The sequence below is a fragment of the Ambystoma mexicanum genome, chromosome 4q, assembly GCF_040938575.1.
Source record: "Ambystoma mexicanum isolate Mex_15411 chromosome 4q, UKY_AmexF1_1, whole genome shotgun sequence".
NCBI classification, from domain to species: Eukaryota; Metazoa; Chordata; class Amphibia; order Caudata; family Ambystomatidae; genus Ambystoma; species Ambystoma mexicanum.
Window position 1 is genome coordinate 1,238,023,747 of NC_090928.1, and position 13,219 is coordinate 1,238,036,965.

At 50.4% G+C, this 13,219-nt stretch overlaps 1 protein-coding gene across 1 annotated transcript in view; it reads left to right on the forward strand.

Annotated features, from left to right (window-relative positions):
* Window positions 1-13,219, forward strand: part of ZNF318 (zinc finger protein 318) — a 504,061-nt gene that overhangs the window by 228,711 nt on the left and 262,131 nt on the right. Inside the window, exon 2 of the mRNA XM_069608802.1 lies at window positions 2,313-2,467. Within this exon, the coding sequence (XP_069464903.1) occupies window positions 2,313-2,467 (155 nt within the window). The remainder of the gene's footprint in view (window positions 1-2,312; window positions 2,468-13,219) is intronic.

The following is a 13,219-nucleotide window of genomic DNA, read 5'->3' on the forward strand; positions in this document are numbered from 1 at the left end:
TGTAGTGGCCTCCGTGGAGAAGTGAGCCGTGTCTGTGAGGTGCGTATTTGGGATTTTGTGGTCAACTAAGTCAATGTAGCCGACAGGTCGAGAAGTAAGAGGATGGCACATTTGCCCTTGTCCATATTTCGTAGGAGTTGGTTTTTTAAGTCAAGCAAAGCGGATTCAGGGCCATGCCGCGGACGAAAACCATAGGATGTTGTGTAACTCTAGGTAGGCTTGTATCTGTAGATATGCAGCCTTATCCAGGATTTTCAGCAAGAATGGCACAGTTGTAATCGGCCTGTAGTTGTTAGGATAGTCTGGGTCTAGGGTGGGCTTTTTTTTAGCAGTGGCAGAACCCATGCTTCCTTAAGAGAAGAGGGTACTGAGCCTGAGGCAAATGAAGTGTTAATAAAAGTTGTGATGAACGGTGCCAGAGACTCAGCGCAGTCTTTGATTATGTTTGCTGGACAGATGTCCCCTTTGCATAGTGAGGGTTTTATTTGCTTCATAATGAGTAGAACCTCAGGAATAGTTACCTTTTTTAAAGGTAAATGACGGTGGTGGATTGCTGTCATACTGGATGGGTGGTTTAGGATTAGGAGCAGTCTGTGTTGTCCCGGTAGTCTTGGGTAAGTTGTCAAAATTTGCTGTGATTTTTTATTTTTTATTTTTTTGAAGTAGGTCAATTTTGTCCTGAACAGCCTTCTGGTTGTCATTACACCATTTCTCGTCCTTAACCGTTTGATGTTTGGACGTGGGAGGTATGAACAGCTCAGAAGATGGCGAATAGTTCTTTGGAGTGGGATTGAGCATTGTCGGTTCTAGTGTTATAGGTAGCGGCTTTAGCTTTGGCTATGGCATTTTTATATTGTTTAGCAATAGCTAAGTAAGAGTCATGAGTGGGAGCAGAGGGACAGGATTGCCATTTGTTAACGGCGTGTCTTTTGAGTACTTTTAGGTCATGTAAGTCTTGGTTGAACCATGAATTAACATGAAAGAGTCTTTTATCTTTTTTACGCTCTAATGGGGCGATTATGTCTATCACCTCCTTAATAGTAGTATTGTAGAGATCAACCAGTTTTTTAGGGTTACTTGAGAGGGGTGATTCTAATGCTGAGACTTCTAGGAGTGGGAGAATTCTCTCTTGTGAGTAGTTTTTTAGATCTGGCTAGTGCAGCTGGCATCGGAAGGTTTTGTATGGATGACACATTTGTTGGGATGTAGAAATGGATGAGATGGTGGTCGGTCTACGGTTGTGGGGTGTTAGAACTGATATCTACTCTGCAGTTGTGGTCGACTAACCAGTCTAGTATGCGACCTTTAGTGTGAGTGGCAGAGTCGACTTTCTGGATGAATTGTAGGTCCTGGAGAGTTTTAGCAAAAGCTTTATTGTGTTTGTCTTTAGTATCCTTAATCCGAGATCTCTCGCTAGAGTCTTCCCTCGGTCAGGATGGGAACTTTAGAAAAGCAGTCCTGCATTTGGTTCATGAAAACCTATAAGAAACTGAAATTCTTAATTCCTCCACCAAATCCAACACTGCTTTGGTAGTCTATCAAAGATGAGGAATACGTGGGAGGACACAATCCATTCAAAGAAGACGTTACTTACCCCTTTAGACTGGATGTTCCTCCCACGTATTCCTCATCGACGTCTCAACCTACCCCACAGTAGAATTTCCCATGCTATTACAGCTTACGTTCCTTCAAGGCCGAGTACGGTCACTCCCGTGGTTATGCTGTTATTTCTACTGTAAGAAAAAATAGAACTGAAGCCAATGGGTGCTGCGCGTGCTATATATGCATTTGATGACTTCATTCTCGAGACGGAGGCCCTCGAGGGACATCTATTCGATTCCATCGACACACAGTGCCCTCTGCCGAATTCTTTTTCTCCAAAGCAGCTAAAGCTGGTTATCGAATATCAAAGATGAGGAATACATGGTAGGAGCATCCAGTCGAAAGAAAGTTACCAGGGGTAAGTAACTTGTCCTTCTTGAACACTTTTCTTTTGCATTACATTATTTCCCACACTTTGTATTTAGAGGTAAGGATTCGCAATAGGTTTATTAGTATAGGCCCTTTTATTTTGACAAGGCACCACTAAAACTGCGTTCTTAGATGGCTGTAGCTCGTTCCCATCCTTAGATTTAGGATTAGATGGGCGTTTTTCAAACCCAATTGAAGTTCAATAAACACTCTTGAACTGTGGTCACTTGTGTCTGTCTTACTGTTGATACCATGCCTTCCTTACAATACTTGGTTTACACTTTGCTGATTGTTTTTGTTGCTGACATTCTTTTCTTCGGTTTCCATTTTTTCTGATGCAGAGACGCTCTCCTCCGAGTCGCCGTCCAGGCAAGGGTGTGGAGGCGAACCTGCGAATAACTGTTGGAAATGACTTTTTCCTCAGTGGCACACCTGACCGAAAGAGCCCACCTGATCTAGTTGGGTCATTGTTGAGCAGCACAGTCTTTTTGCACAGGTAGGATTCTTGGATAACTAGATGGGTAATTGCTTTCTGGGTATTCAAAAGGTATGCCTTGATGCATGGCATGAGCTAGGCTTTAACTGATTGATTAAAATCAGTAAGATGTTGAGAATGTTGTTTGGATGAAAGTGGTCCTAGCTCTAATTGAGAAGGAAAAGCCTTGAGCGGGAGGATTGGTTGGTGGGATTGCCAGTAAAGGTGGGGTGGGGAGTGAGATGATCCTGGAATGCTATGTTGTGCGGGGTAAAGGTTGATTGGGAATGCATGAACTGCTAATACACAAAACACATGCTGTGCTTTTAAAGTTTAGTGGCTTTTGTATTGGTTGTTTTATACTCCTACGTCCCGTCCCCTTTCCTCCATACTTATGGGACAGTCCTCCGTCCTGTGGGACGGGACTGGAGCACTTTGTAAAAGCATCCAAAATTTTGCAAACATTTTAGTCCTTCCTCTCTTGCTACGTGGGGCACGGCACGCGGCTGTAGCCCCACACATATCGGCACCGCCCTGCGCATCGCCCATCAGTCCTTTTCTCTGCTCGTTCGGGACTGGACGCACTTGTATCCGTGGAAGATTTTCTTCCTTTTTTCCTCCTCTCTGGCTCTCGCTAGCATCGCGTAGTAGTCGGTGGGTCAAGGGTCTTCATTTTAGCCTTTAAACAAGAAACCTCGGCCGAGCCGGTACTATGTGGCCTGGAATGTTTCTGCGACATACCAATAGCCAAACTAGCCTTCATAGGAAGGACCTCGGCACTGCCGGTAAAGGAGGAACTTCCACTCCTTGCCCCCTCAACAGTTCTGGCGTCGCCACAAGAGCGGGAACGGTGAAAAACAGCTTTCACCGATAAGGCCTTGTAGGTCCTCTCAGAAATGTTGGTTTCCTTAACCTCTGTACGAGGGACCTCAGACCCAAGTCCGGTCACAGCCTTACTAGCACGGGCCTCGAACATCCGTTCGGTAACACCAAGCCCAACCAAGGCCTCTGGGCGCACCCTGGTACTTTTGAGGGAAGCCGATAAAGAGGCCTCAGAGCGAGCTCTGGTACCCCACGATTCAGTAGAACTAGGTCTACAAGCAGCCCCCACAGGAGGGGCCTCAGAGCGTACTCCGGTATCCACAGGACCCTTATGGAGACCCTTGTAGAAAACTCCGGTACAATTATTAGGCCCAGAAGGCACCTCGGGGCAAGCCCTGGTGATAGAGCGGTCGACGCTCCTCCCGGCCCGGGAAGAACCCGGAAAGGTGTCTCCCGGCCGGGGTGCTCTGAAAAGTAAAGAACTTACCAGGCGTTTCTTCTTTTCGTTGATAAAATATTGAAAATGCAAAGGAGGAGTACATCGAAACACCTCCTCCCAGCGCTCCAATCGACGTTGAAGTGGCCGGACCGAAAGGGAATCGCAATAAAAACAGGAGTCCCTTCCTCTTACCCTTACCCCACCCTTCAACCCTCCTTTCCAGCAGTCGGGGTCGTCCTCCCTAAAAGCTGAGGTTCAGAGACTTCTGGACCTCAGAGCTGTGGAACCCGTTCCCCTTGGGGAACGAGAGGAGGGCTTCTACTCCTGGCTGTTTACGGTGCCCAAACCCAACCAGGCTGGCCTGCACACCATCCTAGACCTTTCCCAGTTCAATCTTTTCCTACCCCAAGAGAAATTCAAGATGATCAAGCCTGGCCAGATACGTCCTCCTTGCAGATGGGCGATTGGCTCAGCGTGGTGGACCTTCAGGATGCGTACATGCATATTCTGATCTGGAATCCACACAGGAGATATCTCTGTTTCTCTTTGGGAGAGGAGCACTTCCAGTTTCGAGTGCTTCTTTTTGGCCTCACCTCGGCGCTGCGTGTCTTCACGAAGATGATGCCGGTGATCGCCGCCTATCTTCGTCTGCAGGGTATGCATGTGTATCCGTATTTGGACGACCTTCTCTTATGCAGCCCTTGCCCGTTGAAAGCCGCCTGCATTCTTCAGTCTCTCCTCCAGCTCCTGTTCCATCTCGGGCTGTCGGTGAACTGGCGGAAATCTTCCATGACGTTCTCTCAGGACTCGAGTTTGCTGGGTTTTTGCTTTAACACGATCGACTGCAGAGTGTACCTGACCGGGGACACAATGGCGGATCTGTTGGCCATGTGTCAGATGTTTGCGCAGTCGGAGAGCATATTGGTCTGGTGGTTCCAGAGGCTTCTTGGCCTCATGGCCTCGTGCGTATTGGCTTTCCTCTTGCTCGTCTCAAGATGAGGCAGACTCAGATGGCTCTTCGGAGTTCTTGGCGTCAGACTGTGGATCCGGACTCCAAGTTGATAATGATTCTGTCTTCCATGAGGGCAGACCTAGAGTGGTGGTCATCTCTCAGCAACCTGTCGGTGGGGGTGGGTTTTCAGGACCTAGCCCCTATGGTGACGGTCATGACGGACTCCTCCCTTCTAGGGTTTGGTGCGACGTTGGATCTTCTTCAGGTCTCGGATCTTTGGTCGCCTCAGGACTAGCTCCTCTACATAAATCTTCTGGAGCTTCTGGCGATATTCCTAGCGCTCAAGGCGTTCAGACCGATCATTGCCAACAAAGTGGTCCGTATCCGCACAATGTGGTGTCGATGTATTACATCAACAAGCAAGGGGGCACCAAGTCTTCCCCTCTCGTGGACCTGTCCATCCAGATTTGGGAGTGGGCGGTTCGACATGGTGTCTGGCTAGTTGCAGTACACATTCCGGGCCAGCTGAATGTCACGGCAGACGCCCTCAGTCGGCGGGCGATGGTCAGCTACGAGTAGGAATTGAAGGCAGAGATCCGCTCATGGATTTTCCTGCATCGGGCACTCCAGAAGTGGACCTCTTCGCGACAACGGCAAACAAGAAACTTCCTCTGTATGCCTCCAGGAACGGGCTGGGAGCCTCCTCTCTGGGGGATGCTCTCGAGATTCCATGGTACAACATGAGGGCTTATGCTTTCCCGCCTCTGCCTCTGGTTCATCGGACGATTTGCAAGCTGAAGCACACAGTGAACTGTTCCCTTTTACTCATAGCCCCGTGGTGGCAGGCCAGGTTTTGGTTCTCAGAACTTGGAACACCTGTCGGTGTATCCACCAATCACCTCCTGAGCCCCGATCTTCTTCACCAGGGGGATCAACAGTTGTGGCACCCCTCCCCACAATCGTTCAGCTTGGCAGCATGGTGCCCGAGTTCAGGTCTTTAGAACATCTTAACCTGTCTGCGGATAACATGCATATTATTCAGGTAGCCAGGAAACCCTCGACTAGGTCCCAGTACAGAAGCAAATGGCTCAGGTTCTGTCATTGGTGTTTACACAAATAACTGGACCCAAGGGTGGCTACGATTGACACGGTACTGTCTTTTGTATCCCACCTAGCAGAGTTGGGAATTCACGTTCTGTGATGCAGAACTCATCTTTCGGCGGTATCTGCCTATCTATGTACCAATGCTCTTACACTCTGTCTAATCCAGTGGTTAAGAGACATTTCGCAGGCCTGACGCGCCTTTATCCCCCGATTCGTAGTCCGCACCAGTCGTGGGATCTAAATGTGGTCCTTTCGGTGTTGTGCCATAAACCTTTCGAACCAATGGCCACGGTGGACCTCAAGCACCTGTCGTGGAAGGTGTCCTTTTTGGTTGCCGTTACCTCAGCAAATCGTGTAAGTGAGCTCCGGGCTTTGTCGGTGGAGCATCCCTTCTTGATTTTTCACAAGGATAAGGTGATCCTACGGACAGACCCTTCTTTCCTCCCAAAGGGGGCCTCTGATTTCCATCTAAATCAATCATTCTCCCTGCCGGTCTTCTTCCCAAACCCTGCTTCAGAAGCGGAAAGGGTTCTGCATTGCTTGGATGTTAGAAGGGCTCTTAAGTTATATCTGGACAGAACCTCTGAATTTAGGAGCTCTTCTCAACTGTTGGTGACCTTAGGTAATCCACAAGGTAAGCAGGCCTCTAAGGCGACCATCTCCAGATGGATCGCTGCTTGTGTTACGGAGTCTTACACTGTCCAAGGACTGCAGCCTCCTAAAGGTATTCATGCACACCTGGTGCGGGGCAAGGCAGCCGCCTTTCAGAAATATGTCCCCTGGGAGACCATCACAAAGGTGGCTACTTGGGCCTCCCCATCGGCTTTTTGTAAACATTATTGTCTAGACCTGAGCTCCAGGTCTGATGCTCAGTTTGGTCAGGCTGTGCTGAAGAATCTTTTTCAGTAAGGGATTTTCCATCCCCCCGTAGTTCCTGTAAGGAGTGCTTGGGAATCTCCCATAAGTATGGAGGAAAGGGGACGGGAGGTAGGAGTATAACCAGGTTACTCACCGTAGTGACCACCTTACTCCTAGGCCATAGTCCCCTTTCCTCCATACGCCCGCCCACCGTCCCCTCTAATAAGGTTCCTCTGTTATTGCTTAAAGGTCTCTGATAGAAAAGTACTGATGCGCGGGGCGGAGCCGAGATGGGCAGATCTGCGGCCGTGTGCCGTGTCCCGCGTAGAAAGAGAGGAGGGACTAACATTTTTGCAAAATTTTGGATGCTTTTACAAAGTGTTCCGGTCCCGTCCCACAGGACGGAGGAATGTCCCATAAGTATGGAGGAAAGGGGACTATGGACTAGGAGTAAGGTTGTCTCTACGGTGAGTAACCTGGTTATTTTACTACTCGGAGTTTGTACAATACCACCATAATAAGTTACGTTCATCACCCTAAATTAAAATAGTTTTTTTTTCATATTATGCTTCAAGCACAGTCTCTAAGCACGGGACTGGGTATAGAACTGATGCGTCTCGGGCAGCGTCTTGCTTCCAAGACGAGTGCATTGCACCCAGAGCTTACCTCCCAGCCCATACCCTACCATAGCATTTGTTTCTTATGCAGTCTCTCACGTCATGGTGGTCTCAAATCAGATGCATCATATATTGTGCCTAGGACCTTGTGCCATATTGTGTGCATACTTCCCTTATGCACTTGTTGTCTAATTTTTAACAAGGTGATCTCGCTCAGCCCTTTCCAATTTCCTCAGTTGCTTCATCCAGTGGCTATATGCTAGCTCCTCCTTTCTTCCAACGTTTGGCTAGATACTTTAACTGCTCATAAGTCCTAAGAGACACAGCCCGATTAAAGCCTCAGGCGAAGATCCCCATCGGACTATTAAGTCTCATGCGGGAATTTCCCAATCTCCCCACAACCCCACCACGTATGTAAGCAAGACGCCAGATAAGATTTTAAAGTTTTGAGAATTTTCTTTTAAGGGAGTAAATAAGGAATTCCCATTTGAAATTGGTGAAATTGTTTTATTTGTGTTAAACATTATTTTAAGGAAGAAACTAAATCTTTTTGTAATCTATACTTCGAATGGATTGTGTCCTCGCACGTATTCCTCATCTTAGATATATCTTTACCTTCAGCTTGCTGCTTCTGCAATTTTTTTTTCTTCTCTCTATCAGAGGGCGCTCCTCGAGGCCGCGGTGTCGATGTCCCTCAGCGGCATCAGTCGAGCACCGACGTCATCCACTGTATAAGAGCCTCAAGCGCGCCTGTTGGCTTCAGTTCCATTTTTTCCGTTAGTTTCGCTTCGGATCGTTTCAAACGGCGCTTCAGTCTTTCGTAAAAAGAAAAACAATGTCTTCTTCATCGAACCCTTCCACACCGAAGACTGGATTTAAAAAATGTCTAAAATGTGGAAAGAAAATATCTTTGACTGATCCACACAAGAATTGTCTCTGGTGCCTTGGTAACGACCACCGAATTGAAGACTGTGGTTCGTGCCAATCGATGACCCATAAGGCCTTAAAAGAACACAGAGGTAAACTGGCGATGGGGCAGGGTTCATCGAAGTCTACTTCAAAGGGGAAAGACTCGGGCCAGTCTTTGAAAGAACATCATAAAAAATATAGGTCGAGGAGTAGATCGGGAAATACTCCTACGTCCCGTCCCCTTTCCTTCATACTTATGGGACATCTCTCCGTCCTGTGGGACGGGACCGGAGCACTTTGTAAAAAGCATCCAAATTTTTTTCAAAAATGTGTCTCTCCTTTCTTTCCTGCGCGGGACCCGGCACGCAGCCGTAACCCCGCCCACCTTGGCTCTGCCCCGCGCATGGCCCATCAGTCCTTTTCTCCGCACGATCGGGGCCGGACGCGCTTGCATCCTCGGAACAGTTTCTTCCCTGTTTTCCTCTCTGGCTCTCGCTAGCGTTCGTTTACTAGTCTGTCTATGTCTTTTAAACTAGATTTTCCAGACTGTTCATCGTGTCACCATCGCTTCGCGAGGGCGGATCCCCATCCTCTTTGTTTAGAGTGTTTGGGTCCGGAACACCGTTGGGACTCCTGTTTTTACTGTGACTCTCTTTCGGTCCGGGCACTTCAACATCGGTTGGAGCGGTGGGAGGTGTTCGGACAAACTCCTCCTTCTCATTTTCAGGCGTTCATCGATGACAAAAAGAAACGCTCTGTAAGTTCTTTACTTTTCAGAGCACCCCGGCCGGGGGATACCTTCCCGGGTTCCTCTCGGGCCGGGAGGGGCGTTGATCGCTCTGTTACCGGGGTTCGCCCTGAGGTACCTGTCGGGCCTAATAATTCTACCAGAGTTTTCTCCGAGGGTCTCCGTAAGGGGCCTGTGTTCACCGGAGTACGCTCCTTGGCCCCTCCTGTGGGGGCTGTTTGTGGGCCCAGTTCTACTGAGTCGTGGGGTACCGGAGCTTGCTCTGAGGCCGCTCTTTCGGCTTCCCTCAAAAACAAAACCGGGTTGCACCCCGAGGCCTTGGCTGGCCTTGAAGTTACCGAACGGATGTTCGAGGCCCGTGCCAATAAAGCTTCTACCGGGCCTAGGTCCGAGGTCCCTCGTACAGACGCCAACAGTTCTGAGGGGCCGGGCAAGGCCCTGTCGGTGAAAGCGGTTGCTCACCGTTCCCGCTCTTGTGGTGATGCCAGATCTGTTGAGGGGGCAAAGAAGAAAGTTTCTTCTTTTACTGGCAGTGCCGAGGCCCTTCCTTCGAAGGCTCAGTTGGCGGTTGGTATGTCGCAGATGTTCCTTACGTTAAGGCTAAAATTAAGACCCCTGACCCATCGACGGGGACCCCTGCCTCACTTCCTCACGTGCCGCAGTTCCACTCAGATGAGGACAAAATGGCGGCCGTTCCCGCCACGACCACGGCGGCCATTTTAGGTACTACCCCTACAACTACGCCATCGGCCCCTGGTGTAGAGTTCGGTCCTTTGGGTGAACCTAAGGTCCCTTGTGCGCATCCTTACCGGCCGGTTTATTATTGGAACGCCCGGATGCCTCTTCCGCACAGTGTTTGGTTGCCCGCGGGGGCGGCGCCCTTGATTTATGTGGATACGTCGGTGGAGGGGCCAGTGTGGCACCCTTCCCCGTTAAGTCCCTGGATTTGTCCACCTCATGAGAGGCCTCCTCAGGTTCTGAAACAATCTCCTGAGGACGCCTTTTTCGGTAAATTTCAAGCGCTTATGCGCACCGACACCATGAGGGAATATTTCAAAGGGCTTTTCAAGGAGATATGTCCACTTGCGCCTCCGGCCCCACCCGTTCCTCCGGTGATCCCGCCGGCTCCTCCCTTGCTAGTGGTGCCTCCCCCTGCGCTTCTGCCTTTGCCGCCATTGTCCCCAGTGGACAAGGCAGTGCCTGACACGGCTCAGCAGGATCCTGACCTGTCAGATGACCCTCAAGGCGATCAGGATGAGGACCTTCCCCGCTCTATCAGAGCCTTTCATGACCGGGTACTGGACATGATGAGTTTATTAGATGTTCCGGTGCCCGAGGGACCCGCTCCGCAGGAGGGCGTGCTTTCTGGGGCGTTCACTTTGTCTCCCTTGGAGCGTACCGGCCTGATCTTGCAGAAGGACGTTCTGGCCGGGGTCCGAAGAGTTTGGGAAAAGCCACACTCGGGACTTTTTGTCAATAAAAAGATTGACGCAAGGTACAGGCTGCATTCTTCGGAAGAAGTGGCATTGTCGTCTTGTCCGCCTGTCATGATGCATACCCCCGGGCATCCAGACCACGACCATCAGCCCCGGGAGCAGGCATCATGTTGCCTTGAGAAAACCGAGCAACCTCTGCTAGGGGCTGTCTGGGTTCAGTCCTGGCGCCCATGGCGCCAGGCTCATATGGGACATCAGTCCTGGCGCCATAGGTGCCAGGCTCATAGGTGCACACTTACCTGATGCAGACCATGCTGAAAGAAGATCCAAGCCCATGTGAGGCCTGCAAGGGACTACTTAACCTTAGGGACTATTTTGTTAATCGGGTGTGGTCGGGGAGGAATACCTACCTGGGACTAGTTTGGGGGCTATTTAAACCACGCCCGAAGAGCAGCACACGCTTCGCGTTATTCTGCATCCAGCAGCGTAACGCCCGCCGTGCCAGTAGCAGCATCCAGCCTTCTGCCACGCCCGCCTTGAACCTGGAGCACCTAGAAAGAAGGAAAGAAGCAAAGGTTAGAACAAGAGTATTACCTGATTTCTTACCTGATTCCGGATTCACCGCATCTTCAAACCAGAGGAAAGACTTTGTTTTAAAGGCGTCGCATCGCCAGCAGCAGCACCGCGCCATACTCACCGTTCCACGCAGCATCTCTTCGATCCGGCGCTGTCTCCATCTTTACATCGCCGAATCCCGGCACCTAAGGGGGACAAGAAACAACAAGGTGAGCAGAGAGAACAGACGGAGACAATCTCTTTAGCCGCCATATGCTTACCTGATTTTACAGCCGGAGGTATAATTCTTCAGCACGCCACACCTTCTAATGCCGCACCTGTAAGGTAAGGAGAAAGCAGCAAATTTAACCGTTGGCATAATTTACCGGACAGTTTTGGGTAACACAGACTTTTACCGGAGCGCTTTCAACTGTCAATCTTCTTATTGGGCAGGAGTGAATTCCAGAAATTTTGAACTCTTACGAACTATATACTTAAGGCTCTTCGCCAGGACCTCTTGGAGTCTGGATTAGTCTACTACTCTTCCAATATCTTCAGGCCAGTGAAGTAACTGGTCATCAACGCGCCCATGCGTGCTTCGCAGGATGGAGAGCTCATCCTTCAAGAATATAAGGTGAGATTGCTGAGAGGGCGCTTCAGAGGTGATTAGTGGAGAGGACTGTGGGGGTGCGAACACTTGAATCCACAAGTGGCTAAATCTATCTCTCCACTTGTAGGAGAATATTTCTACGGGCAAAGCAGACAAGATTAGGAGGGCAGATCCAGTCAGTCATCGCTGCACTACGCATCACGTGGGTGGAGGCCGCAGCAGTCCGGGTCCGACCGACGCCCTTGTGGGAGCCAGGTGAGCGTAACACCGCCTCCCTCCTCCACAGTGGTGGCTGCAGCTACGTTGCAATCCAGCCCTGCAGCATCCTCCTCTGCGACGGCTACTCAGGTCTTGAGAAAGGAGGACAAGCTCCTGGACTCCCTAGGGAGGACAATCTTTGCCAATTCGGCCTTACAGCTCAGGCAGGCCAATGCAGAATTGGTTTTGGCGGGAGCTAACATGCGGATGTGGAGAGGTCTGTCGGAGTTTGAGGAGCACATTCCGGTCGAGAAGTTGGAAGATTTCAGGGGGCCTTTCCGATGCCAGGGTCTTGGCCCAGGATCTCCTGGAGGCTGCGGCACATCACGTAGACACCTCGGCACCTGATGCTTGGGGTTGATACCTCGCGGCAAGCGTGGCTGCATGCCACTAAGTTTTCGAAGGAAGTGCAAGACAAAGTTCTGGACCTTCCATTCAATGGTAAGGAGCTTTTTTACTCTTCTACTGATGTAGAGCTCACCAAAACCAAAGATAGCACGCAGACGGCTAAATCATTGTCTGTTCTGGTTAAAGCTCCTTTCAAATCCCAATGACCGTTGTCTCAAAGTCGACCTTCCTCTGGTTTTAGGGGCTTCCTCGACCGCAAATCTTGCAGAGTGGATACTCCTGCAGGGAATAATCGCCGTAGACAACAGCGTACGTGGTTTTTCTCCCGCTCCTCAGCCTCCTCATCAGGTTCAGGTGGCACCACCACCGATAAGCCTGCCAAATGAGGGTTTTCCGCGCTCGCACGAGACCCCGGTGGGAGGACGCATTGCGTCTCATTGGGAGGCGTGACAGACCATCACAGAAGACAGATGGGTCTTGTCAGTCGCTCGAGCGGGCTTCTGCTTACCTTTACCCCCTACCTCACCCCTCAACCCTCCTTTTCAGCTGTCGGGCTCACCCTCCCTCAAGGCCGAGGTTCAGAAACTTCTGCATCTCAGAGCTGTGGAACCCGTTCCCCTTGGGGTGCGAGGGGATGGCTTTTACTCCCGGCTGTTTCCGGTGCCCAAACCCAACCAGGCTGGCCTGCGCACCATCCTAGACCTTTCCCAGTTCAATCTTTTCCTACCCCAAGAGAAATTCAAGATGATCACGCCCAGCCAGATTCGCTCCTCTTTGCAGATGGGCGATTGGCTCAGCGTGGTGGATCTTCAGGATGCGTACATGCATATCCTGATTTGGAATCCACACAGGAGATACCTCCGCTTCTCTTTGGGAGAGGAGCACTTCCAGTTTCGGGTGCTTCCTTTTGGCCTCAGCTCGGCGCCGCGTGTCTTCACGAAGATGATGTCGGTGATTGCGGCCTATCTTCGTCTCCAGGGTATCCATGTGTATCCCTGTTTGGACAACTGGCTCCTACGCAGCCCTTGTCCGTTGGCAGCAGCGGGCAACCTCCAGTCTCTCCTTCAGCTCCTGTTCCATCTTGGGCTGTCGGTGAACTGGCGGAAATCCTCCATGA